Raw genomic sequence first — 26,767 nt, 5'->3', positions numbered from 1 at the left:
AGCAACCAGTCCACACAAACAAGCAAAGCCCCATCTGTGGGATGCAGGCAGTACATGAAACCACGCACACTCCACGCATAACCCTCGTTGGCTATGTGGTTGATTTGGATTCTGACGGGTTCGTAGGCTGGTTCTAGGCAGATGTGTCTCTTGATGGAGTTGCTTGTGGAGTGCCAGACTTCGATGAACCCACGAGTGTGGTGGGTGGTTGCACGGCTGATGATTTTAGTGTTGTTCCAATCGAACTGGTGTTGTTTGGTGTCAGTGTGGGTAGAGATTAAGGATTTGGGATGGTGGCGTTTGACTGCCAGCCGGTGTTTGTGGATCCTGGTTTTTAATTGACGTGGTGTTTGCCCCACGTAGAATCGGTTCCAATGGTTACAGTTGATTTTGTAGATTACATTGTTTCTTTCATCCTTCTGAGTTTGGTTCTGGATAATTCCTGGTGGGCTGTGGCTGTGGGTTTGTGGGCTATATACTGACACTGACATCCCCTCAACTCCGCTGAAGATGTTAAGTAGCCTGGTAATAAAACATTCAGAAACCAATGTTGTGATTTCTCGTCAGCCAGTAGACCCGGCAGCTGAGTCTGAGGACTCAGAGGAGGGGCCTGGAATGACATCAGAGTCAGAGGAAGGCTCTGAGGAGCTCCAAGACTTACAGTCTGACGAGGAGCCTGGCCCCTCTACTCGCACTCAGGCTGAGACACAGCTGTGCTGGAAGCCTGAGTTGGACAGTGATGAGGAACAGCTGGGACAAATCCAGGATGCACGAATGTGCAGGCAAGAGAAGCGAGTGGGACAGAGGAATGCAACAGGGCGGCTCCAAAGGCAAAGGAGAAGGTATTAGGAAGCCACGCCTTGGCTGCATATTAAAAGGGAAGTTGTGGGAGGTGCTGGTTGCCAAAGGCAACCGTTTGTGTTGAGGATCGAGTTTCTGTGGACTGTGTTTGTTTGCCTTGGACATTGACTCAGGTCTGTGAATAATAAAAGGGGATTGGGTTTTTTCTGCAGTTCCAGCCTGTTTGTTGGAAGAGGCATTTCTCCTTGTGAGCTTAACAAGGACTCACGTAGGCTGGGACAGAACAACCAACTCACAAGCTCGGAGAACGACCTGTCTCCCTCATCCTACACCCCAACTACAGATATTCCCCACTGTTGCAAAGATCAGGAGTAACTAATGTGCGTTTGCTATATTTTACTATATCCTCCATTCACAACTGTAATGAAGCCTGCCCATTACAGTCATAGGTCACAAAGGTTGTAAAGCAGGTCATCCTGTGACTGACTCAGTTTTTGGCAGTCTGGGGAATTCTGGGAGTTGAAGTCCACCCATCTTCCAGTGGCCAAGGTTGGAAAACTCTGCTCTAACCCTCTGTTCCTAATTCCAACTTTAAGAGATCGCTGCTTGGGTGACAACTCCTTGAATCCATGTGAAATGTTGGCCAAGCTGAAGGTTTCACACGTGTCCTCGTCATCCCAGGGCTCAGAAAGATGCACTGAAAATAAGAAAGGAACTGGAGCAGAACTCTGAAGGATCCTGAGACCAGATCCCATGGGAAAACCGACCAACGCTTGGTCCCAACTAGAGACAGGATAATCCAGAAGGGTCTATGACAGTTTGCCGTGGCCAACTCGCCACCAGGACAACTCGCTGCGGAACGAGAGATACGCTCTACCTCAGCTCTTTTATGACTCGTGGACTTCAACTCCCAGAATTCCTGAGCCAGCATGGCTCAGCTTGGAAACCTCTCCCTTTCCCCTCAGCGTGGCTGGCTCAGGAATTCTGGGAGTTGAAGTCCACCAGTCATAAAAGAGCCAAGGTTGCCTACCCCTGCCCAAATGCCTGAATTTTGATCATGTAAACGTGAGGAAAAATATCTAAATATTTAAGCCAGGGGTCTTCAAACGTGGCCCCTTCATGACTGGTGGACTTCAACTCCCAGAATTTCTCAGCCAGCATGGGGGAACTATGCCCCCCCTCATGACTTGTGGACTTCAACTCCCAGAATTCCTGAGCCAGCCTGGTTCAGCTTGGAAACCTCTCCCTTTTCCCTCGGCATGCCTGGCTCAGGAATTCTGGGAGTTGAAGTCCACCAGTCATAAAAGAGCCAAGGTTGCCTACCCCTGGTCTAGGATTTCCTGCCTAAGCAGGGGGTTGGACTAGATTGTCGGTTCTCAACCTGTGGGTCGGGACCCCATTTGGGATCGAACGACCATTTCACGGGGGTCGCCAAACAACGCAGTCCGCCATTTTTCCCCCTTTTCCTTAGCTGTGCTACTCCCTTTTATTCTATTGGCTTTTGAAAGCCAATAGAATAGACTCTCTTGAATAGAGTCTAATTCTATTGGCTTTCAAAAGCCAATAGGAATTGTCCAGGCTGTCTCTGCCCTGCTGAGCCCGCCAAAAGTCCCATTCTGCAAACGGGGCTGCACCAATTGAGTAGTCCTCGACTTACGACCGGTTGAGTAGTCCTCGACTTACAACCGGTTGGGGGTCACGGCATTAAAAAGGTTGAGAACCACTGCATTAAAGGAAGGATGCAAAAGGAGGGACAGAATGAAATGTGAAGGGCAAAAATAAAATAAAAAAAAATTAAATTTATTTTAAATAATTCAATCGAATTGTTAAACCCTCCTGTGGCAAGTTGTCGCGCAGCGAGTTGTTCCTCAAATTCCAACCCGGAGTGTCAAACCTTTTTCTCGCACCATCAAACAGCCACAACAACGTGACCCCAGTTGCCCGACAGTAAACATCGAGAAACTCGCTCGAGCGTGAATCAAAGTCTGTAATGGTCTTTCCGCTAGGAAAAAACGAAACGCAACATGAATCCACCCAGGAACCGGTTAACGGATAAACCGTGAAGATGATCCAAGGGCAATCAACCTTAACTTTTTTTAACTACAGGGACATCACCAACCCACCCACCCCCCGTTGGTCCTCTGATCGTGGAGAAGGTCAGGTGAGGAAGTCCAAGGGAAAAAGCACAGAATGGCCCAGATCTGGATTAAATTTGGAAGCTCAATGGTACCCTTTAACACAGCGGTTCTCAACCTTTTTAATGCCGCGACCCCCAACCAGTCGTAAGTCGAGGACTACTCAACTGGTGTAGCCCCGTTTGCAGAATGGGACTTTTGGCGGGCTCAGCAGGGCAGAGATAGCCTGGACAATTCCTATTGGCTTTGGAAAGTCAATAGAATTAGACTCTATTCAAGAGAGTCTATTCTATTGGCTTTCGAAAGCCAATAGAATAAGAGGGAGTAGCACAGCTAAGGAAAAGGGGGGGAAAAATGGCGGACTGTGTTGTTTGGCGACCCCCGTGAAAAGGTCGTTCGACCCCAAATGGGGTCCCGACCCACAGGTTGAGAACCACTGCTTTAACACATCACTTTGTGTAGGTGTCCACTTAAGAAGGTCCTAAGTGTATACATCACGACAGAAAGCAGGAACCTTGCAGCCCAACGACGTTTGTCTTCCCCAAGATTTGACTAACAGGCACACCAAACATCCTGCAGGGGGCCAATAATTTAATAAAATCAGTTAATACTGCTCAATAAATACACAAAGCGTATTTACTTGCCTTCCAGAAACCCCAAATCTAGAACTTCAACCCAAGTTAAGGATGATTGTCCCTCGATTATCTAAGGCAGATCTGTCTGATGTCTTGTTTTTTTTTCTCTTTTCTTTTCTTTCTTTACATAAAGCAATCACATAAAAATAATTATAAATAGAAAAATTTCCAAAGGATTTCCCGCCCTTGCTACCACGTTCCCCCCCATTCCATCATTCAGGAAATGTAACCCCAAAAAAAGGGGGGGGGGAAGCAGAAGGATCTTTTTTTTTTTTTTTGCACCCAGTTCTTTTTTTGGATTTTACAGTCTTTAGAATCTTTGGATATTTTACAAGGATTCTGGGTTGTTTAAGCAGCCCGAAAAAGGGAAAAAAAAAGAAGTCAAAATCCAAAATCAACCCCCCCCCCAAAAAATAAGGTGTAAAAGAGTCACCCAGAAAGATAATAAACCAAGAAAAAAAAAAAAGTCTGAACTTGCTGCTGGAAGTTCTGTTTTTCTTCCCTGCATTTGTCGGAGCAAAGAAGATAAGTCTTTTGGGGGCATTTTGAAAAAAAGTTCCAAAGGGAGCTTAATTTTCAAGACAGTCCTTTTATAAAGGAAAAATATGTCCTTGCTTCTTCACTGGGAACCAATGCAGTTCTGGAGAACAGGTCTGTAGATAGAGAAAAGGGGGGGGGGGGAGAAATACTCTTAATCATCCATATTTTCTCCCATTTGGATTTGTTAGCTGTACTTTGTGTGCTGATCGTGCCCAAAGGCTCTGAGCAGCTATCATTCAAAAATATCAATAATATCAACAACAACAATAATAATAACAAGTAGTAGTAGTAGAAGAAGAAGAGGAAGAGGAGAAGAAGAAGAGAAGGAAGATCAGGATCAAGATGAGGAGAAGGAGAAGAAGGAGGAGGAGGAGGAAGGAAGAGGAGGAAGAAGAGAAGGAGAAGAAGAAGAGGAGGAGGAAGAGGAGGAGAAGAAGAGGAGGAGGAAGAGGAGGAGGAGAAGAAGAAGAAGAAGAGGAGGAGGAAGAGGAGGAGAAGGAGGAGGAAGAGGAGGAGGAGAAGAAGAAGAAGAAGAGGAGGACGACGAGGAGGAGGAAGAGGAGGAGGAGGAAGAGGATAGGAGAAGAAGAGGAGAGGAGAAGAAGGAAGAAGAGAGGAGGAGGAAGAAGAAGGAGAGGAGGAGAAGAGAAGAGAGAAGAGGAGGAGGAGAAGAAGAAGAAGAAGAGAGGAAGAAGAAGAAGGAGAAGAGGAGAGGAGGAGAAGAAGAAGAGGAGGAGACGAGAGGAGGAAGAGGAGGAGGAGAAGAAGAGAGAAGGAGGAGAGAAGAGGAGAAGAGGAGGAGGAGGAGAAGAGGAGAGAGGAAGAAGGAGGAGAAGAAGAGAAGAGGAGGAGGAGGAGAAGAGGAGGAGGAGGAGAAGAGGAGGAGGAGGAGAAGAAGAGAGAGGAGGAGAAGAGGAGAGAAGAGAAGAGAAGAGGAGAGAAGAGGAGGAGGAGGAGAAGGAGGAGGAGGAGGAGGAGAAGAAGAAGAGAAGAGGAGGAGAAGAGGAGGAGGAGGAGAAGAGGAGGAGGAGGAGAAGAAGAAGAAGGAGGAGAAGAGGAGGAGAAGAAGAAGAGAAGAGGAGGAGAAGAGGAGGAGGAGGAGAAGAAGGAGGAGGAGGAGGAGGAGAAGAAGAAGAGAAGAGGAGGAGAAGAGGAGGAGGAGGAGGGGACTCGGGACACAGCCACATAACAACAACAATAATAATAGTAATAATAATAATAATAAAGTTGGAAGGGACCTTGGAGGTCATCTAGTCCAACCCCCATGTCAGGCAGGAAACCCTAGACCATTTCAGACAAATGGCTGTCCAGTCTCTTCTTGAAAACTTCCAGTGTTGGAGTGTTCACCGCTTCTGGAGGCAGGTTGTACCCGTCAATCAAAATAAATCCACCCTAAAACTGAATTAAAACCTCAAGGGATAAAAAAATTTGAAGTAGTGCGTCTAGCAATACATCCCAACATTCGGAGTATGCCTGCCAGTTGGCCTAGATGGAAAAAGTGGGGACTTGCCTATACTTCCGAACGCAGGAGGGGAGGGGCAGACTGGATCTCCATAGGGAGGTGGGGTCCCCATAATAGGTGGCCAGCAGCCGGGTCTCCGAGTGGATGTGTTTGTACAACAACGATGGAAACTGAGCAAAGAGAGAAGCAACCTGGATTAAGGAGAAACTTCCTGACAGGGAGGACAGTGGAACAGCTTGCCACCAGAAATCGTGGGCGCTCCATCACTGGAGGTTTTTAAGAAGAGACTGGACAGTCACTTGTCTGAGATGGTATAGGTTCTCCTGTTTGAGTGAGGGGCTGGACTAGAAGACCTCTAAGGTCCCTTCCAGCTCTATTCTATTCTACTCTAGTCTCTTCTATTCTAATTATTATTCTTATTATTCTATTCTATTCTATATTTTCTTCTATTCTATTCTATAATTCTATTCTATTCTATATTTTCTCTATTCTATTCTATTCTATTCTATTCTATTCTAGTCTAGTCTAGTCTCGTCTCATCTCGTCTAGTCTCAATCTTTAATAATAACCTAAATGAGGTTTTGATTATCATTCTGCAAAGGAATCTTTTTGTGAAGCTACATCTTCCATTGAAGATATTATTTGTATCTCAGAGTTGAATTGTAGGGTCCTTGGCTGTGTTCTTGCAGATGTTTCATTGCCCAACTAGGTCCTAGCCCTGATGAGATGACCTAGTTTGGTAATGAAACATTTGCAAGAACACAACCAAGCTCAGAGAGCACCAAAGACCCCACAGTAAATCTTCCTTCCTTGAGACAGGAGAGCAAAAAGGCAGAAGTTATATCTACATGACTGACGTGACTGAGAAAATGGACCCAAGCCACAGTTGTGTAGAATAGAATAGAATAGAATAATAGAATAGAATAGAATAGAATAGAATAGAATAGAAATTGGAATATAGAATAGAATAGAATAAAGAAAATATAGAGTAGAATATAAAAATAATTAGAATAGAGTAGAGTAGAGTAGAGTAGAGTAGAGTAGAGTAGAATAGAACCTGGAAGGGACCTTGGAGGTCTTCTAGTCCAGCCCCCTGCTTGAGCAGGAGAACCTATACCATCTCAGACAGGTGACTGTCCATTCTCTTCTTAAAAATCTCCAGTGATGGAGCTCCCATGATTTCTGGTGGCAAGCTGTTCCACTGGCTAATTGTCCTCCCTGTCCGGAAGTTTCTCCTTAATTCCAGTTTGCTTCTCTCTTTGGTCAGTTTCCAACCATCGTTTCTCATCCTTCCCTCTGGTGCTTTGGAGAATAATGTGACCCCCCCCTCTGCCTTGTGGCAGCCCCTGAGATACTAGAACTCTACTATCACGTCACCCCTATTTCTTTTTTTCTTTAAACTAGCCAAACCCAAGTCCCACAGCCGTTCTTCGTATGTTTTAGCCTCCAGGCCTTGGATCGTCTTAGTTGCTCTTCTTAATTAATTAATTAGAACAAGGCTGTCCAACTTTGGCCATTGTAAGACCTGTGGCCTTCAACTCCCAGAATTCCCCAGCCAGCCATGTTGGACAGCTAGCTAGCTGGAAGCTACCGAAAGCCGGTCTAAACTAGAAGCTAATTTTGAGGGAATGGATGGATTGGGAAATCTGGGAGTTGAAGTTGCTGTCAGAATCCAATTATATTTCATCTCTAGTTATCAATTATAAAAAACCCCATTTCTGCCTTCTCTGGATTCTGCCATACGATGAAGGGAAGGGGGTGAACAAAGGGGCTTTATGGCCCTCACTTCCTTCGGTAGACTTCAAAGGAACTGATTGTGTGTATTGCCAAAAGAGCTAACCATAAGAATGGAGCTGTTACCTTTCATGTAGTTTTCTTTGAGGTCTCCATCCAGACAGCAGAAAGGAAAAGGGGGGTGGGATTGTAATGCCTGAAACTGTCGCTGGAAGAGGGGGGTGATTGGGTGGGACTACTGGGGAACCCCTTAGAACCTTGAATGGGAGAGCTTGGACCCCAAGTCCTGTCTAGAACGCCTGCAACCGTTTTCTCTTAATAAAGGATGCCTGTTGGAAGAATTATTCCAAGAGTTCTGTCTTCTTAAGATGCAAAGTGGGGAGGGTCCTTACAGTTGCCAAGTTTGGTCACCTCTTGCATTAAAAGAGCTCCAGCCCTGTCTAACCCTGACATTCTGGGAGTCTACAGCAAGCCCCCTACTCCTCTGAAGGGGCTGCCTTTCCCCCCGTTCGTAGCAGAATTATCCCCCTGTACCCCAAAGACATTCACAGGAATCCGGGCCAGTTGCGTTCGACACACTTAAAGCGGGGATTTCCACAATTCTCCTAGGAGAGTAAGCATCAGGAGTAGACATGGTACGTACCCAACCCGTCCCTCAAAGAGAAGTCAACTCAGTTGCTAGCTTCAGAGAGAGAGGCTAGGGGGTTGAGGGCAGCCAGTCCGTTGAACCCCGAAACCCAAGGATCCGGGAGGGAGAAATAGGGCCGTCCCGAGAGACCCTCGCCGTGGCTCAGGGCGAAGGCGAAGAGGCCTCCGTTGTGCTCCAGGTCCAGGTGTGTCCGCCCAAAGAGCTTCATCTGGGTCGCCTCCAGCTGGTTCTGCAGCTCCTGCAGGTTCAACCCGTTCTTGGCCCCTTCCAGGAAGGGCCCGGGGCCCGGAAGGCAGAGTCCCGGGCCCCCCAAGTGGCCACTCATGTCCTCCAGAGCCGGGGGCACCAGGAAGGTCTTGTTATCCGGCGGTCCGGTCGGGGTGAAGAGCAGGCTGGCCGCTCTCCAGGGTGCCGACTTGCGTCCTCTCCTGGACCGGGCGATGCGGCAGCTCTGGCGCTTGACGTGGCGGTGCAGGTGATCCGAGCGGGTGAAGCTCTTGTAGCAGAACTTGCATTGGTAGGGACGGATGCCGGTGTGGATCCTCATGTGGTTTTTCAGGTCGTAGTTGTGGACGAACCGGGCGCTGCAGTGGATGCAGAGGTACGGCCTTTCCCCCGTGTGCTTCCGCATGTGGATCTTCAGCTTGTCCTGCCTGCCCAAGGGAGACGCAAAGGGTTAACTGGGGAGTGGATCACCCAAGCACGGAGGCCTGGGGCAGTGGTGGCGAACCTATGGCACGCAGGCCAGAGGCGGCACTCGGAGCCCTCTCTGTGGGCACGCGTGCCATGTCCCAGGCATTCTTTGATGTAACACTTGCTTATTCTTTTTAGCATAATTGTGCGTGTTTTGTATTACTTTATAGTTATGCATGTTTCATACCAAGTTTTTTACCTATTTAGCCACCAGTTAGTGACCTTTGAGTATTGTATGCCTTAACGCTATGTTCTTTGCTATTTCAGTTATTTAATAGTGGAAATGTAAATTTCCAAGCGGGGAGTGTTCTGGACTTAGCATAGACCAGTGGTTCTCAACCTTTTTAATGCCGCGACCCCCAACCGGTCATAAGTCGAGGACTACTCAACCGGTCGTAAGTCGAGGACTACTCAACTGGTGCAGCACCGTTTGCAGACTGGGACTTTTGGCGGGCTCAGCAGGGCAGAGACAGCCTGGACAATTCCTATGGGCTTTTGAAAGCCAATAGAATTAGACTCTATTCAAGAGAGTCTATTCTATTGGCTTTCAAAAGCCAATAGAATAAAAGGGAGCAGCACAGCTAAGGAAAAGGGGGGAAAAAATGGCGGACTGCATTCCCCGTGAAATGGTCGTTCGACCCCAAATGGGGTCCCGGCCCACAGGTTGAGAACCACTGGCATAGACCTACGTAACTCTAACTAGGGAGCACGTGTTAGTATGTTAGAATATCTGGCAGTTATTGGGTTCAATGCTGGGTATGTTGATGGGTCAGTGGGAGGAGTCAAAAAGGGTCAATGGGAGACCTCCTGGACACAAGCCAGATGGAAGCCTTTGTTCATCCAGCCACATGTGTTTTGCCAACATGTGACTCTCTGCAGAAGAAGAGGGGAAAATTCAATATTAAATGACCTATAGGAATGAACAAATATGGAAAATCAGATGCATCTACAGCATAGTAAGTCTCTGCTTAGAATCTCTGGACAATAAATGTTTGTTTAATCCATTTCTATCGAGTTATCTGTTTGTTTAGATTGGATTCAGAGCCACGAGTCCCGTCTGGGCAGAACCAGCTGCCCGCGAACTCGCTGAGATCCCACGTGGCCGGATGCATCCCGTTTCCCTCCCGCCTGTCCTATCCCTCCTGGCCTCGCATGCTCTCCTTTTCCCAGGCACGACCCACTGCATCGCCTCATCAGCTGTCGGCCAGCCGTCCAGCTCAGAGGTGGCTTCTTTGAACTGCTGGCGATGGGCTGCGGAGCCCCAGAGTGCGCTGATCAAGGGTTCCGCAGGCTGGGGCTGCTGATGGACACTGTCAGCCCCCATGCGCTCGCTGGCCTCTGTGTGCGGGGCCGATGGTGTCAGGCAGCTGCCACCCCGGCCCCTGCCCCACCTTGCCCTGTGGCAATGGCACCCCTGCCCTGCCTCACTTCGCCTCACCCCGCAGGACGAGCCTGCTGCCCACCACCCCGCCTGCCAGAGACCCCCTGGATCTTCCCCAACCTTGCCCGGCCCCCACACATGCTCCTCCCCACGAGCAACATCAAGGTGACCACGCCCACCTTGGCCACACCCACCCAGTCTGCCAGGACCGCCACAGCCACGCCCACCCAGTGGGCCACGCCCAACTGGCACCCGGTGATAAATAAGTGGGTTTGGGGTTGCAGTTTGGGCACTCGGTCTCTAAAAGGTTCGCCATCGCTGCTCTAGCTGTCAACGCTGCAAATACTGTATATTCTTGCTTTTGACAATATGCAGAATTGTCTGGTAAATATGGGGTTAATAAAGAGCAGGAGGGGGGTTGGGGGTAAAGCCCGGGAAAGAAAGAGGAAGAAAACATTTGACCTTCACACTAATTTGGATAGTGTGAGATAGGAGGGCTAATTTAGGGAGGGAACATGCTGATAATTTGACTGCTCAGAGGAAGAGAACTTAGATCCTAGCATCCCTCCGTTGTGCCTGTGCCGACATTTTGTAACAATAAAAGGCTTTTAGGAAAATCAATGCCTGGAAGTTCTTTGGAATGTTTCATTAGCCGGAACCACAACACTAGCCCTATCTTATTATGTGAGAAGGGGGCTATTTTTCATCTCCCACACTTCCAAGGTCTCCTCTACCTGTTATTCTGTATTTATCCCGGTCCTGGTTGTCCTCAAGGTGCTTTTTTCAAGAGGCCACTGGACGTTCCGGTTTTTCCTTTGAAGAGGTTTCGCTTCTCCTCCCGGAAGCTTCTTCAGGTTCTGACTGAATGGCGGAGAACAGGAGGATTTATACTCCTTGCGGACAGCTGGTCCTTTGCCTTGTCCAAGAAGCTGAAGAAGCTTCTTGGATGGGAAGCGAAAGGTCTTCAAAGGAAAACCAGGAAGTCCGGTGATCTCCTGGGGAAAAAAAAAAGCACCTTTGGTAGAGCCGTCTTTGTTTCTAGCAGTTGTTCTCACCTGGGGCAAAAGGTTCTCCACTAGATGAAAGGATAAAATCCTAAGACTGGAAGGGGCCTTGGAGGTCTTCTAGTCCAACCCCCTGGCCAAGGCAAGGCTCCTTATTCCATCCTGGCCAAACGGTGGTCCAATCTTTCTCAGTCATCCAGGTCACAGTTATCCCAAAGATGCTCTTTCAGACGGCAACTGGACTTTCTTGTTTTGCTTTGAAGACTTTTCGCTTCTCCTCCAAGAAGCTTCTCCAGCTCTGACTGGATGGTGGGAAAATGGGAGGATTGATACTCCTTGCAGACCGCTGGTCATTTGCATCCTTTTAGACTGAGAGTCGTTGAGGCCACTTGGAGGTTTATCTCTGTGCCCTCAGGGTCTCCTGAGTGGTGCAAATGGGTGTGGGGCCTTTTCTTTAAGACCTTTCCCTTCTCATCCAAGAAGCTTCTTCAGTTCTGACTGGAATAGTGGGGAATGGAGGGATTGACACTCCTTGCAGACAGACGGTCGTTTGCATCCTTTGAGAGAGCCGTTGAGGCCATCTGGAGGTTTATCTCTGTGTTCTCAGGGTCTCCTGAGCGGTGCAAATGGGGGTGAGGCCTTCTTGGATGCAGGATGTTTCCACCCTGTGTCCCTTCCCTGTTGAAGACAAGCTATGTGTGTACTTTGGGATGAACAACCTTCGGATGGTGCGGGAGTATGAACGGATTTCCAGAAAACATCGCAGACTCCAGGAACCCTTTGCGCTTCGAGATGCAGACAACACGGACTCATCCCCATCATCCAGGGCCCATCTTTGACGGTGAAGGGACCCAGGGCAAAAAACATCCTGCAGCCAAAGAAGGCTCCACCCCCATTTGCACCACTCAGGTGACCCTGAGGACACAGGTAAGCCTCCAGGTAGCTTTAACGATTCTCTAAAAGGATGCAAATGACCAGCTGTCTGCAAGGAGTATCAATCCTTCCATTTCCCCACCATCCAGTCAAAGCTGAAGAAGCTTCCTGGACGAGAAGCGAAAGGTCCTCAAAGAAAAAGTCCAACTGCCTCTTGAAAAAAGCACTTTTGGGACAACTGAGGACACAGACAAACCACCAAGTGGCCTCAATGGCTCTCTAAAAGGATGCAAATGACCAGCTGTCTGCAAGGAGTATAAATCCTTCCATTCCCCACCATCCAGTCAGAGCTGAAGAAGCTCCTTGGATGGGAAGCAAAACGTCTTCAAGGAAAAACAAAAAAAAGTCCAGTTGCCTCCTGGAGAAGCACATTTGGGACCAAAGCACAGAGTTGGAAGACCCCTGAGATGAGACAAGAGGCAAACTCCCTCCTGAAGTTCTCGGGGACACCTGAAAGTGATGTCCTAAGCAAAACAGAAGGCCTTGCCTTCTGCTAGAGCAGGGGTCTTCAAAGTAGGCCCTTTGATGACTGGTGGACTTCAACTCCCAGAATTCCTCAGCCAGGCAAATTCTGGGAGTTGGAAGTCCACCAGTCATCAAAGGGCCAAGTTTGAAGACCCCTGGTCTGGATCCAAGCCCGCAGTTTCATCAAAATGGCCGACTGAGGAATTCTGGGAGCTGAAATCCACATGGCATCAATTTGAAGGCCCCTTGTCTGGATCCAAGTCTGCAGTGTCATCAAAATGGCCGACTGAGGAATTCTGGGAGTTGAAGTCTACCAGTCATCAAAGGGCCAGGTTTGAAGGCCCTTGGTCTGGATCCAAGTCTGCAGTGTCATCAAAATGGCCGAGTGAGGACTTCTGGGAGTCGAAGTCCACCAGTCCTACAAGGGCCAAGTTTGAAGACCTCTGGGTTAGAGGGATTTTCAACAGGTGGACTTCCATGCAGGTATTAGCCAGGCCCAATTCTCCTTCTCAAGAGCAGCCAAAGCTCAACAAAGCACAGGCAGTCCTTGAATTACGAACACCACTGACCCCAAAATTTCTGTGGCTAAGTGAGGCCATTGTTTAAGTTGAGGTTTGCCCCATTTTACAATCTTTCCTGCTACGGTTGTTATGTGAATCCCTGCAGTTGTTAAATTAGTCAGTGAATTTGGCTTCCTCCTATTGACTTTGCTTGTGAGAAGGTCACCAAAGGGGATTCCTTCAAACACACACTTACACACACAGACACACAGACACACAAACAGAACACCGCAACCGTCATAAAGACAAGTCAGTTGCCAGGCGGCTGAATGTTGATCACGTGACCCTGAGGGATCCTGCAACGGTTGAAGAAAGTGTGAGGAGACAAATATGCTGTTACAAATTTGAGTGGTCACTAAACGAACTGTTATAAACTGAGGACTACCTGTATTGACACCTACTTGTGATTAGGGAAGGAGTCTACAGCTCTCCTTGACGCAAGGTAATAATAATAATAATAATAATAATAATAATAATAATAATAATAATAATATCATTTGCCTGCAAACAAGAACTGGTGGGATCATAAAATAGAGAAAGTCATAAAAACGATAAAGTTAAACTGCTCTGGGATTGTCAATAAGAAAGACAAAAAAGCTTGGATAGTGGACGTGGCAGTGCCTGGAGACAGCAGAATAGAAGAAAAAGAACTGGAGAAGATAACAAAATACAAAGACCTACAAATAGAAATAGAAAGACTGTGGCAAAGGCAAGTAAGGGTTGTACCAATAGTCATAGGCGCCTTGGGTGCAATCCCAAAACAACTGGAGCACCACTTGGACACCATTGGCATTGACAAATTTGCTATTAGTCAATTGCAAAAGGCAGCCTTATTAGGAACTGCTTCCATCCTGCGACGATACCTGTAACACCATCAAACGTCCACATCTGCCTATCCCAGGTCCTGGGGAAGGACTCGATAGGTAGACAAAATGCCAAATCCAGTCTGAACATCTGGCTGACTTGCGATGATCCATAATAATAATAATAATAATAATAATAATAATAATAATAGTTGGAAGGGACCTTGGAGATCATCTAGTCCAACCCCCTTGCTCAGGCAGGAAACCCTACACCATTTCAGGTGAAATTACCTTTCCTCTCTAGACAATCTTTCTCAACCTTTGGCCACTTTCCAATGTGTGGACTTCAACTCCCAGAATTCCCCAGCCAGCCATGGAATCTGGCTGGACGGAGAGTTTTTCTAGCCACAATTGCCATACTAGATTGTACAATACAGAACTGGATGGCTTTTTCCTCTCTTTTTTTGGCCAAGATCTCTGTCTCTTATGACAGTCTCCCCCTATGTCTCCTACACCTACAACCCAAAATTTGGATGCAGTATGTAGGTGACACCTTTGTTATAGTAAGAAAGGACCATCCACAGAACACACATGAAACCATCAACATTTACAAAGGGACAAAACTCACAAGAGAAGGAGGAGGAGGGGGGAGCAGGAGGGGGAGAAGGAGGAGGGGAGAAGCAGAAGGAGAAGGAGGAGAAGAAGAAAAAGAAGGAGGAGGAGGAGGAAGAGAAAGAAGAAGAAGAGGAGGAGGAGGAGGAGGAGGAGAAGGAGAAGAAGAACAAAAAGAGAGGAGAGGAGGAGGAGGAGGAAGAGAAGAAGAAGAAGAAGAAGAAGAAGAAGAAGGAGGAGGAGGAGGAGGAGGAGAAGGAGAAGAAGAAGAAGAAGGAAAAGGAAGAGGAGGAGGAGGAGAAGGAGAAGAAGGAGAAGAAGGAGAAGGAGAAGGAGAAGGAGGAAGAAGAAGAAGAAGAAGAAGAAGAAGAAGAAGAAGAAGAAGAAGAAGAAGAAGAAGAAGAAGAAGAAGAAGAAGAAGAAGAAGAAGAAGAAGAAGAAGACATTAGCTTTCCTGAATATCCATATCAATGGAGACAGTGATGGCCAACTAGAAACACAAGTTATTGGAAAAACTACCCATGCCCAACCAAGGGCTTCACAACCAAAGTAACAACGGAACCTTCCGTAAGAGAAACTGTGTAAGAACACTATTTAGATGAGCACAGACACACTGCACCAATCCTGAACATCAAAAAAAAAAAAAAAAAGCTAGATCCCACTTCTAAATCCTGTTTAAGCTATTTCTGAACAGGATGCAGGGAAGCCTCTTTCAATGCAAACACGCAGCTATCCTGGAAATGCCGCACTCTAGAGCGGGCGTCCCCAAGCCCCGGTCCATGGACCAGTACCGGGCCACGGCATGCCAGTAACCGGTCCACACAAACAAGCAAAGCCCCATCTGTGGTGGAATGGGCAGTTGGATGGATAAGATAGATAGATAGATAGATAGATAGATAGATAGATAGATAGATAGATAGATAGATAGATAGATGGATGGATGGATGGATGGATGGATGGATGGATGGATGGATGGATGGATGGATGGATATAAATAGATATAGAGCTATAAAAATAGAGATAGATAGATAGATGTATATGTATATGTAGATATAAGATAGATGATAGAGAGAAATAAATAGATGGATGATAGATAGATGATAGATAGAAATAGATGGAAGATAGATAGATAGATAGATAGATAGATAGATAGATAGATAGATATAGATAGATGGATGGATGGATGGATATAAATAGATATAGAACTATAAAAATAGAGATAGATAGATATATGTATATGTAGATATAGATAGATAGATGATAGAAATAAATAGATGGATGATAGATAGATAGATAGATAGATAGATAGATAGATAGATAGATAGATAGATGATGGATAGTTAGATAAATAGATATAGATAGATAGATGGATGATAGATAGATAGATCCTCAGGGAATTTAGCAGAGTGCGTGTCTACCAGAGCAGGTGTTCCCAACCCCCAGTCCATGGACTGATAGCAGGCTACGGCATGCAGCAACCGGTCCGCACAAACAAGCAAAGCCCCATCCACGGGATGAAGGCAGCACACACAAAACCACGCAACCTCCGGTCCGCGGAATAACCTCTCTCCAATGGAACTGGTCCCTGGTGCCCCAAAGGTTGGGGGCCTCTGATCTAGGGCCTATCTGAACATCAGTGTAGTAATTTAAGGGAATCAATTTGTTTGGTTCCAGTAGTTTCACTAACGCCTGCAACGCACATTTTGCATCTAACTTGGTGACAATTATGAGTGTGTTTACTTAAAAAGTCACTCGCAGCAGCCGTACAGGAATGTGCTTGTTAACCAGGGCTGTGTAGAGGTTGCAGCTTCCGGAGAACATGAATTGGATCACACTTCGTGCCTGCTTGGCTAGCTTATGACTCTCTGCGTTGTGTAAACCAGGGTCCCCAAACCCCAGTCTGTGGATCAGCACCGGCCGCGGCATGCCAGCAACCGGTCCGCACAAACGAGCAAAGCCCCATCTGTGGGATGCAGGCAGCACACAAAACCACATTCCTCCTCCGGTCCGTGGGAAAACCTTTCTCCACGGAACCGGTCCCTGGTGCCCAAAAGGTTGGGTGCCTCTGCTTTAGAGAGGCCGGACTTCAAATCCCATCGTCCCCCTGTCACCAAACAGGGCAAGAACCAAAAGGCGCAGGGAGCACTGCGGCCAGCAGGTGGCAGTGCGATCCCACATTGCCAAAGGAGCTGGTCCCTAGGAAGGACATTAGGCAGAGGCTACTGACTTCCTTTGATGCTGCTATTCCAACATCACAGACCTCATCAGAAACAGCATCCACACCCTTGAGGACTTTTGGATTTTGACTTTGTACGCAAATACAACCGTGCGGATTGGGTTGCTCACTAAAGCTCAATTCTCCTCCAACTTGGAGGATCCGGGAGCTGCTTTAGGGATTTGTCAAAGTTTTAGCCACCATAATTAATAATAATAATAATAATAATAATAATAATAATAATAATAATAATAATAATAATAATAACGCCAATGGTGTTCAAACAACTGGAGCACCACTTGAACACCATTGGCATTGACAAATTCACTATTAGTCAATTGCAAAAGGCGGCCTTACTAGAAACTGCTTCCATCCTGCGACGATACCTGTAATACCATAAAACAACCACATCTGTCTATCCCAGGTCCTTGATAAGATCTCGATAGGTAGACAAAATGCCAAATCCAGTCTGAACATCTGGCTGACTGTGCGATGATTGATAATAATAATAATAATAATAATAATAATAATAATAATAATAATAATAATAATAATAATATAGGTAGACAAAATGCCAAATCCAGGCTGAACATCTGGTTGACTGTGCAATGATCAATAATATATTAATATTAATAATGATGATGATGAGGATAATAATAATAATATAGGTAGACAAAATGCCAAATCCAGTCTGAACATCTGGTTGACTGTGCAAAGATCAATAATATATTAATATTAATAATGATGATGATGATAATAATAATAATATAGGTAGACAAAATGCCAAATCCAGTCTGAACATCTGGTTGACTGTGCAATAATCAATAATATATTAATAATGATGATGATGATGATGATGATAATGATGATGGAAGGGACCTTAGAGGTCACCTAGTCCAACCCCCTGCTCAGGCAGGAAACCCTACACTATTTCAGACAAATAGCTGTCCAGTCTCTTCTTAAAAATTTCCAGTGTTGGAATATTTACAACTTCTGGAGGCAGGTCGTTCCACTGGTTAATTGTCCTCTGCTTCAGAGGCCCTTCCCAAAGGAAGCGTGAGGCCTTTTTTGGCTCCCAATCTACTGCAGTTACATAAAGAGAAAACTTTGTCCTGAATGAAATATATGATATTTCATATATATATATCCACATTCAGACGTAATAAATATGAAATATATCCACATTCAGATGTAATAAATCCCTCTTTAGGCCTACCCCTTATTCTTCTTCCCTGCTTGTAAAGTAAACCTTGTAATGCAGGGGTCTGCAACCTGGACCACTTTAAGACTTGTGGACTTCAACTTCCAGAATTCCTCAGCCAGCTATGCTGAGGAATTCTGGGAGCTGAAGTCCACAAATCTTAAAGTGGTCCAGGTTGCAGACCCCTGTTGTAATGGATTGACATTCACTCCAATCATCCTTTTTTCTTTTTGCACTAAATTTGTGAAGATTCGTACTTCCATCCAATAGTAGAGCATCTACGTAGCTGGGCGTTGAACTGTGGGTCCAACAGCCAATCAATGGGCTAATTTTGACTTCTTAGTCTAGCCCAGGGGTGTCCAACCTTGGCAACTTTTAAGATTTGTGGATTTGAACTCCCAGAATTCCCCAGCCAGCCTGGTTAAGGTTAACATCAGGCCAACAATCAGGTGAAACAATGCCCCAATCAAGAAACTGCCAAAGAAGCCAATAGCAAACAGCTGAATCAAAGAATTTCAAAGACTAACACCCCCCCCCCCCGCCACTAACACCGACAGGCAAGTCATCAGAATACAAACTGAGAGCAAACAGCTCTCCTTACTAGCACTGATGATGTTCCCTAGTTGGGTCATGAAATGTCTGCAAGAAAACACCAGGGCCCCCACAGTCATTGTTCTCCTCCTCCTCCTCCTCCCTGCAAGCCCCTACTCCTTACTAGTACTAATGATGCTACCTAACTTGGGTCATGAAACATCTGCAAGAAAACCACCCAGCTCAGGGAACACCGAGAACCCCACAGTTCTCCTCCTCCTCCTCCTCCTCCCTGCAAGCCCCACTCCTTACTAGCACTGATGATGTTCCCTAGTTGGGTCATGAAATGTCTGCAAGAAAACAAAAAAGCTCAGAGAGCACCAAGGACTCCACAGTTCTCCTCCTCCCCTCCTCTCTTCTTCTTATTATTATTATTACTGTTATTATTATTGTTGTTATTATTATGTAGCTGTGTCCCGAGTCCGCTACTCCTCCTCCTCCTCTTCTTCTCCTCCTCTTCCTCTTCCTCCTCTTCTTCTCCTCTTCCTCTTCCTCCTCTTCTTCTTCTTCTCCTCCTCCTCTTCCTCCTCCTTCTTCTTTTCTCCTCCTCCTCCTCCTCTTCTCCTCCTCCTCCTCCTTCTCCCCCTCCTCCTCTCTGCAAGCCCCACTCCTTACTAGCGCTGATGATGTTACCTAGTTTGGGTCATGAAACGTCTGCAAGAAAACCACCCAGCTCAGGGAACACCAAGGACTCCACAGTCCTCCTCCTCCTCCTCCTCCTTCTTCTCTTCTTCTTCTTCCTCCTCCTCCTCCTCCCCTCCTCCTCCTCCTCCTCCCCTTCTCCTCCTCCTCCTCCTTGCAAGCCCCTACTCCTTACTAGCACTGATGATGTTACCTAGTTGGGTCATGAAACGTCTGCAAGAAAACCACCCAGCTCAGGGAACACCAAGGACTCCACAGTTGTTGTTGTTGTTGTTGTTGTTGTTGTTGTTGTTGTTGTTGTTGTTGTTGTTGTTGTTGTTGTTGTTGTTGTTGTTGTTGTTCTTCTTATTCTTCTTCTTCTTCTTCTTCTTCTTCTTCTTCTTCTTCTTCTTCTTCTTCTTCTTCTTTTCTTTTCTTCTTCTTCTTCTCTTCTTCTTCTTCTTCTTCTTCTTCTTCTTCTTCTTCTTCTTCTTCTTCTTCTTCTTCTTCTTCTTCTTCTTCTTCTTCTTCTCCTCCTCCTCCCCCTCCTCCTCTCTGCAAGCCCCACTCCCTACTAGCACTGATGATGTTCCCTAGTTGGGTCATGAAACGTCTGCAAGAAAACAAGCAATCTCGGAGAGCACCATGGACCCCTCACATCAACCCCGAGCTAACAATACTCTCCTTTATTAGCGCCCCAGGTCTGGTCAACAACTGAGGGATGTCCAACCCATCCTTCCTCTAAACTCCCAACCAGAGGGGACCCTGTTTTCCACGCCGGAGATCAGCCGAGGAGGACCTCCAGAGACGGATCGAGTGTGGATGCTCTGCAGTCAGAGAGGGCTCCTTCTCAAGAGCACGTGGGCTGTAGACCCAGCTGGGAAGCTGGGGCAAAAACACACCCTGAAGGAGGCAGATGGCAAACCACATCCGCATCGTTGGCACTCCATCTCCCTGGAGGCTCCATGAAGTCAGCAGGAGCTCAGCCCAAAAGGAGCTTTCGTTCTCTTTGCTGACACGCCAACGGTTTGGATGCCACCTTCAGTTACGGAGGCTCTGCACACCTCGGAGCTTCCACACAAGAGGACACCACACACACACCAGCTGTGCTGGTGGCCATACAGAAGGATGGAGATGGACAACCGTCTCCTCTTCTCCGTGCGAGGAGTCTGCGAAGGAGGAGAACGGGGATGCTGCAAGGCCCTAAGCTTGAAAATCGGTCACTTCTTTCAGTGGCACTGAAACTTCGATCGTTAAACGAATGTTTCTAAGTCAAGGACTGCCTGCATGTTATCCTTAGAAGCACCTGTGCCTTTACCACTGCATCCTATTAAAGCACAGTCCGAGATGCTTTGATGTTTACTCTTACTTACTCCCAGATAAAAGGACTGTGGAAGGCAGCTTCCAAGGTGTTAGATGGAGCTGAGATTTGTGTATATTCAGAAGCACCATCTTCATTATAATCTATCTATCTATCTATCTATCTATCTATCTATCTATCTATCTATCTATCTATCTATCTATCTATCTATCTATCTCTATCTTTATCTATCTATATCTATCTCTTATATCTATCTATATTTATTTATCTATCTTATATTTATCTATTTACATTTATCTATATCTATCTATCTTATATCTATCTATCTTTATCTATCTTTATCTATCTATATCTATCTATATCTATCTCTTATATCTATCTATCATGTCTTATCTATCTATCTTATATTTATCTATCTATATTTATCTATATCTATCTATCTTATATCTATCTATCTATCTATCTATCTATCTTTATCTATCTATATCTATCTCTTTATCTATATTTATCTATCTATCTATATTTATCTATCTATATTTAACTATATCTATCTATCTTATATCTATCTATCTATCTATCTATCTATCTATATTATCTATCTATATCTATTTATATTATCTATCTATATCTATCTATCATGTCTTATCTATCATTTATCTCTATCTATCTATCTATCTATCTATCTATCTATTTATATTATCTATCTATATCTATCTATCTATCATGTGTTATCTATCATTTATCTCTTTCTGTCTGTCTGTCTGTCTGTCTGTCTGTCTGTCTGTCTGTCATGGTTCCAAAAGAAGCTCTTCAAAGAACTTTGAGGCATTGGTTACCCTTAAAGAATCTTTAATTTGCAACATAGCTTGCAACATACATAAGAGAAGCCAAAATCTGAATTCTCCTCCCCAAAACACACAGTATCTAAGCATAACTCACTCCTTCATTTAATGATCGTTAATCACATTCTCCAATTAATTTGAAGTGCGAACTTTCCCTCTGTTCCATAACCAGCCATTACTTATCTTCTCTTATTACAACCAACCTTGAAGAACACTCTACTGAGATATTGTTAGGGCTAACTAGTCCCCAAGCACATTCTTCCCCCTCCCCTCCAGCACCACCTAATTTTAACTCCAAAAGAAACACAGGTTAAATAGAAAATGTCTGCATCTTCATATATTGTCAAGCAAGAACATCCGATGTTAGCAGCCTTGACTGACTCACTATCTATCTATCTATCTATCTATCTATCTATCTATCTATCTATCTATCTATCTATCTATCTATCTATCTATCTATCTATCATGTTTGCCTGCCTGTCTGTCTATCTACCTATCTATCTGAAGGTACAATGGCACTGACCACTTTTCACCCTTATCACGGTTGAAGCATCCCAGGGTCACATGAATTATATTCGGATGCTTGACAACTGACTCATCATGAGGACGCCGCAGGGTCCCGGGGTCCTGTGACCCCCCTTTGAAACCTTCTGCCCTGCAGAGTCAATGGGGAAGCCAGACTCACTTCACAACCGTGTTACTAATTTAATCACTGCAGGGATTCACTTAACAAATGTTGTAAGAAAAGTCATAAAATGGGGCAAAACTCACTTAACAAATGTCTCATTTAGCAACAAAAATTTTGGGCTCAATTGTGGTTGTACATTGAGGACTATCCGTATCTCTGTCATCCAGCCACCCACCCACCCATCCATCCATCTATCCATCCATTCACTCACCCATTCCTCCATCCCTCCATTCATCCACCCACTCGCCCATCCATCCAACCCACCCACCCACCCATTCACTCACCCATCCCTACATCCCTCCCTCCCTCCATTCATCCACTCACCCATCCCTCCATCCAATCCATCCCTCCATCCAGCCAATCCACCCATCCATCCTCCATCCATTCTCACCCATCCCTCTCTCCCTCCATTCATCCATTCACCCATCCATCCATCTATCTCATCCACCTACCCATCCATCCAATCCATCCACCCCTCCACCCCTCCATCCACTCGCCCATCCATCCCTCCATCTACCCCACCCCCCACCCCATCCATCCATCCGTCCATCCATCCATCCACTCTCACCCATTCCTCCCTCCCTCCATTCATCCACCCACCCACCCATCCATCCATCCATCCATCCAATCCACCAACCCACCCATCCATCCATTCACTCACCCATCCCTACATCCCTCCCTCCCTCCATTCATCCACTCACCCATCCCTCCATCCAATCCATCCCTCCAGCCAGCCAATCCACCCACCCATCCTCCATCCATTCTCACCCATCCCTCTCTCCCTCCATTCATCCACTCACCCATCCATCTCATCCACCTACCCATCCATCCAATCCATCCACCCCTCCATCCAGCCAATTCACCCACCCCTCCCTCCCTCCCTCCCCCCACCCATCCATCCAATCCAATCCATCCATTCACTCACCCACCCCTCCCTCCCTCCCTCCACTCACCCACCCATCCAATCCACCCACCCACCCCATCCCATCCCTCCATCCACTCACTCACCCATCCACCCCTCCATCCCTCCATCCACCTCCCACCTCCCCACACCATACATACGTATGTCCATATATACATACGTCCATCTATCCATCCACCCACCCACACCCACACATCCATCCACTCTCTCACCCATCCCTCCCTCCCTCCACTACCCATCCATCCATCCATCCATCCAATCCACCCACCCCATCCCATCCCTCCATCCCTCCCATCCATTCACTCGCCCATCCATCCATCCATCCATCCATCCATCCATCCATCCACCACCCCTCCACACACATCCGTCCATCCATCCACCCATCCATCCAAGCCCTAATTTCCAAAGCATGCCGACCTGGTGAACCGGACTTCACAGATGTTACACATATAGGGCTTCTCCCCCGTGTGGGTCCTCATGTGCCGTGGGAGCTTCCCAGCCCCCATGATGATTTTGTTGCAGATGGGGCACTGCTGGGACGCTTTGGGCTTGATCTTCCTTTCTTCGGGCCAGCCAGGAAAGACCCGGCCAAAGTGGGCGGAGCTCAGGAAGTTCAAGTAGGCGCCGTAGTCGCTCTCGGCCTTCACGTGGCCCAAGGGGGCGGCCGCCGGCGTGTTGGCAAAGACCTCCTTGAAGAGGCTGTGGGCGAAGGGGCTGGGCAGCGGTTCCTCCTTCTGCTCCTCCTTGATCTTCTGCTTTCTGATCACCAAGTCCAAGGGGGCGCTGTCCACCTGCTGCGCCTCCACCGGGCCAAAGGGGCCAAAGTCCCCGTTCCAGAGATGGGGGAAGAGGTCGGGCATGAAGGGAGACAGGACCGGCCTGCGTTCTGGAAGGCTCACTTTGGGGTACAGGTTCTCCCTCAGGAGGGACTCGATGGAGAAGTCTCGGAGAAGGCCCAGTGGGCCATTGGAGCTGCCGGACGGAGGACGGGTGGAGAAGACGTCGGTGGTCTCCTGGAAGACTTCCTCTGGAAGTTCCGGCTTGGAGGGACGTTGGCGGCAGCTGAGATCTTGAGCATCGGATCGATTCCGTTCGGCGAAGTCGCCCGCTCCTTCTTCCTCCTCCTCCTCTTCCTCCTCCTCCTCTCCTTCCTCCTCCTCCTCCTCCACCTCCTTCTCGCCTTCCGCCCCTTCCCCCGGCTGCATGATTTCGAGGCAGACCTTAACCACGCACGGGATCTCCAGCATCTTGGCCGCGTTGAGGATGTGCTGGACGTTGGCGGCGGTGACGGTCAGGGTGGAGGTGTAGGCGAACTCAAGGATGGCGGAAAGGGCTTCGGGCGTCACAAAGTCGATCTCGTAGATGTAGGGCTGGTCTGCCAAAGTGCCGGTGGTGAAGAGTTTTTTAAAGTACTGGCTACAGGCAGCCAGCACGGACTTGTGGGTGCGGTACTCCTGGTCTTGGACCAGGAGAATCACGTCGCACAGAAGGCCATCGTTCCGCTGCTCGTTGAGCCCGCAGAGGACATCGCTGCTGTGGTTTGGGAAGGGGATCCCGATGAGTTCCTCAACGCCATTGGCCATATTCTCCTGCGGAGCCCTAGAAAGACAGACACAAACGTAAGACGCACGTCGAGTTTACTGGCTTTACCGGGCTGGCCCAGTGGTTGGAATGCAGTATTGCAGGCGGACTCTTCCGACGGCCGGCAGTTCGATCCTGACCAGCTCAGAATTGAGTCGGCCTTCCGTCCGTCCGAGGTCGGCAAAGTAAGGACCCAGATGGTTGGGGGGGGGGAGGCATAGGCTGACTGCTTAGAGAGGGTTGTAAAACACTCTGAAGCGGTGTATAAGTCTATTGCTAGTGCTATTACTTTCAGCCAGAAAAAGCTACTGCTTTGCTAGACTAAAACATACGAAGAACGGCTGCGGGACTTCGGTTTAGCTAGTCTAAAGAAAAGAAGAAATAGGAGTGACATGATAGCAGTGTTCCAGTATTTGAGGGGCTGCCACAAAGGAGAGGAGGGGGTCAAACTATTGTCCAAAACATCAGAGGGAACAATGGTTGGAAAGTGGTCAAGGAGAGAAGCAACTTGGAATTAAGGAGAAACTTCCTGACAGTGAGGACAATTAACCAGTGGAACAGCTTGCCACCAGAAATTGTGGGTGCTCCATCACTGGAGGTTTTTAAGAAGAGATTGGACAATCACCTTTCTGAGATGGTATAGGTTCTCCTGCTTGAGCAGGGGGCTGGACTAGAAAACCTTTCTATTCCAGCTCCATTCCATATTCTATTCTATTCTATTCTATTCTATATTCCAATTTCTATTCCAATTTCTATTCTATTCTATTCTATTCTATTCTATTCTATTCTATTCTATTCTATTCCAGCTCCATTCCATATTCTATTCTATTCTATATTCCAATTTCTATTCCAATTTCTATTCTATTCTATTCTATTCTATATTCCAATTTCTATTCCAATTTCTTTTCCAATTTCTATTCTATTCTATTCTATTCTATTCTATTCTATTCTATTCTATTCTATTCCATTCTATTCTATTCCAGCTCAATTCCATATTCTATTCTATTCTATATTCCAATTTCTATTCCAATTTCTATTCCAATTTCTTTTCCAATTTCTATTCTATTCTATTCTATTCTATTCTATTCTATTCTATTCTATTCTATTCTATTCTATTCTATTCTATTCTATTCTATTCTATTCTATTCCACTCTACTCTATTCAGCACAGCATCACACCCAGCTGCCCAAGCCCATGACGGTGGTTCCTGGGCTCCCTCCAGCCATTGATATTAAATCGTCGTATTTAAGATGAAAGAAGGGGAACATTAAGAAAAACACCTATAACCAAGGCAGCTGCAAGCAACGCAATTTAAATCAAATCAACCGAGTTTGTTCTTTTAGTTTCACCTGTTCTTGGGAATGCGGCCTCTGGCGTTTTGGAACCCAGAATGTCCCCGATGCCAAAAAAAAAAGAAAAGAAAGAACTGCGGAGGAAAATTAATATTAATTTGTTCTCTTGGCATGCAATTTCTCCAGCCCACCCTTTTCGAAAGGAAGACGCAAGAACGGGATTGCAGGTTAAAGCAGCAAAAGGCGACGCTCGAAAAGTTGTATTTTTTTTCATTCTTGTTTCTCCAAAACATACCCCATTGTTGGCTTTAGCCTGATCTTCCGGGATTTTCCCATATTTATTAAGGAGAGTGCAGAACGCTCCTCGCAGTGTCCTTCAAAGCCCTCCACAATTTCATTGCACGCACACACACACACACACACACAAACACACCCCTTCCCTGGCGTTCTCCCCTCCCCTTCGTGCCTCCTCCATCTGCTCCCCCCCCCTTCATTTGGAGGGTACCCAACAATCAGGACCACCTCTCGTCCTCCTCCTGAGGCTTTGGTCCCCACCTTCATTTCATTAACCCTCCCACTGAAACATCAAAAAATCTCCCACATTCTGTCCTTTGACACACACACACACACACACACACACACACACACACACACACACACACACGCCGTCCTTGAGGTTGCTTGGAGTTCACAACAGAAAGTTAGGAGCTACCCACAGCTTCTGTTTGAAACAATTCCAGAGGCTACTTTGAAGGGTGTCCGCTGAGATTCTCACGTCGTGGTTGACCCAAAGGGGCTTTTTAAAAGCACGCCAATTCCCGCACCATTCAGTCAGAACTGGAAGAAGCTTCTTGGGTGAGCAGGGAAATGTTTGAAACCAAGGAAGTCCAGTTGCCTTTTGAAAAGCCCCCGTGGGACTGCTTTGGAGGGTCAGAGAGGAGCTGGGAAACTTGGCACTTAAAGGGCCAAGAATTTAAAATACGAGCCAGCCGTGTGCAGCGGCAGCCAAAAAGGCCAACACAGTCCTAGGCTACATGAAAAGAGGGATTCAATCAGGATCGCGTGAGTTACTAATACCACGCTATA

The 26,767-nt window shown here is 46.7% G+C and overlaps 1 protein-coding gene across 2 annotated transcripts; it reads right to left on the bottom strand.

Annotated features, from left to right (window-relative positions):
- Positions 1-3,507: 3,507 nt before the first annotated feature.
- Positions 3,508-26,072, bottom strand: ZBTB7C (zinc finger and BTB domain containing 7C). 2 transcript variants are annotated; one of them, XM_039364886.1, is made up of 4 exons: positions 25,977-26,072; positions 23,226-24,407; positions 7,951-8,609; positions 3,508-4,224 (listed from the first exon to the last, which is right to left on the bottom strand). In XM_039364886.1, exons 1-3 carry the CDS (start codon positions 26,015-26,017, stop codon positions 7,979-7,981), a joined length of 1,854 nt encoding a protein of 617 aa, XP_039220820.1. In that variant the 5' UTR covers positions 26,018-26,072; the 3' UTR covers positions 3,508-4,224; positions 7,951-7,978. The 2 variants fall into 2 exon arrangements, with proteins under 2 accessions (XP_039220820.1, XP_039220819.1); XM_039364885.1 differs by having other exon boundaries at positions 25,739-26,047.
- Between the last annotated feature and the right edge of the window lie 695 nt (positions 26,073-26,767).

The sequence above is a fragment of the Crotalus tigris genome, unplaced genomic scaffold, assembly GCF_016545835.1.
Source record: "Crotalus tigris isolate CLP2741 ecotype Arizona unplaced genomic scaffold, ASM1654583v1 scf7180000019922.184401, whole genome shotgun sequence".
In the NCBI taxonomy this organism is placed as follows: domain Eukaryota; kingdom Metazoa; phylum Chordata; class Lepidosauria; order Squamata; family Viperidae; genus Crotalus; species Crotalus tigris.
This window is presented reverse-complemented; position numbering and strand designations above follow the sequence as displayed.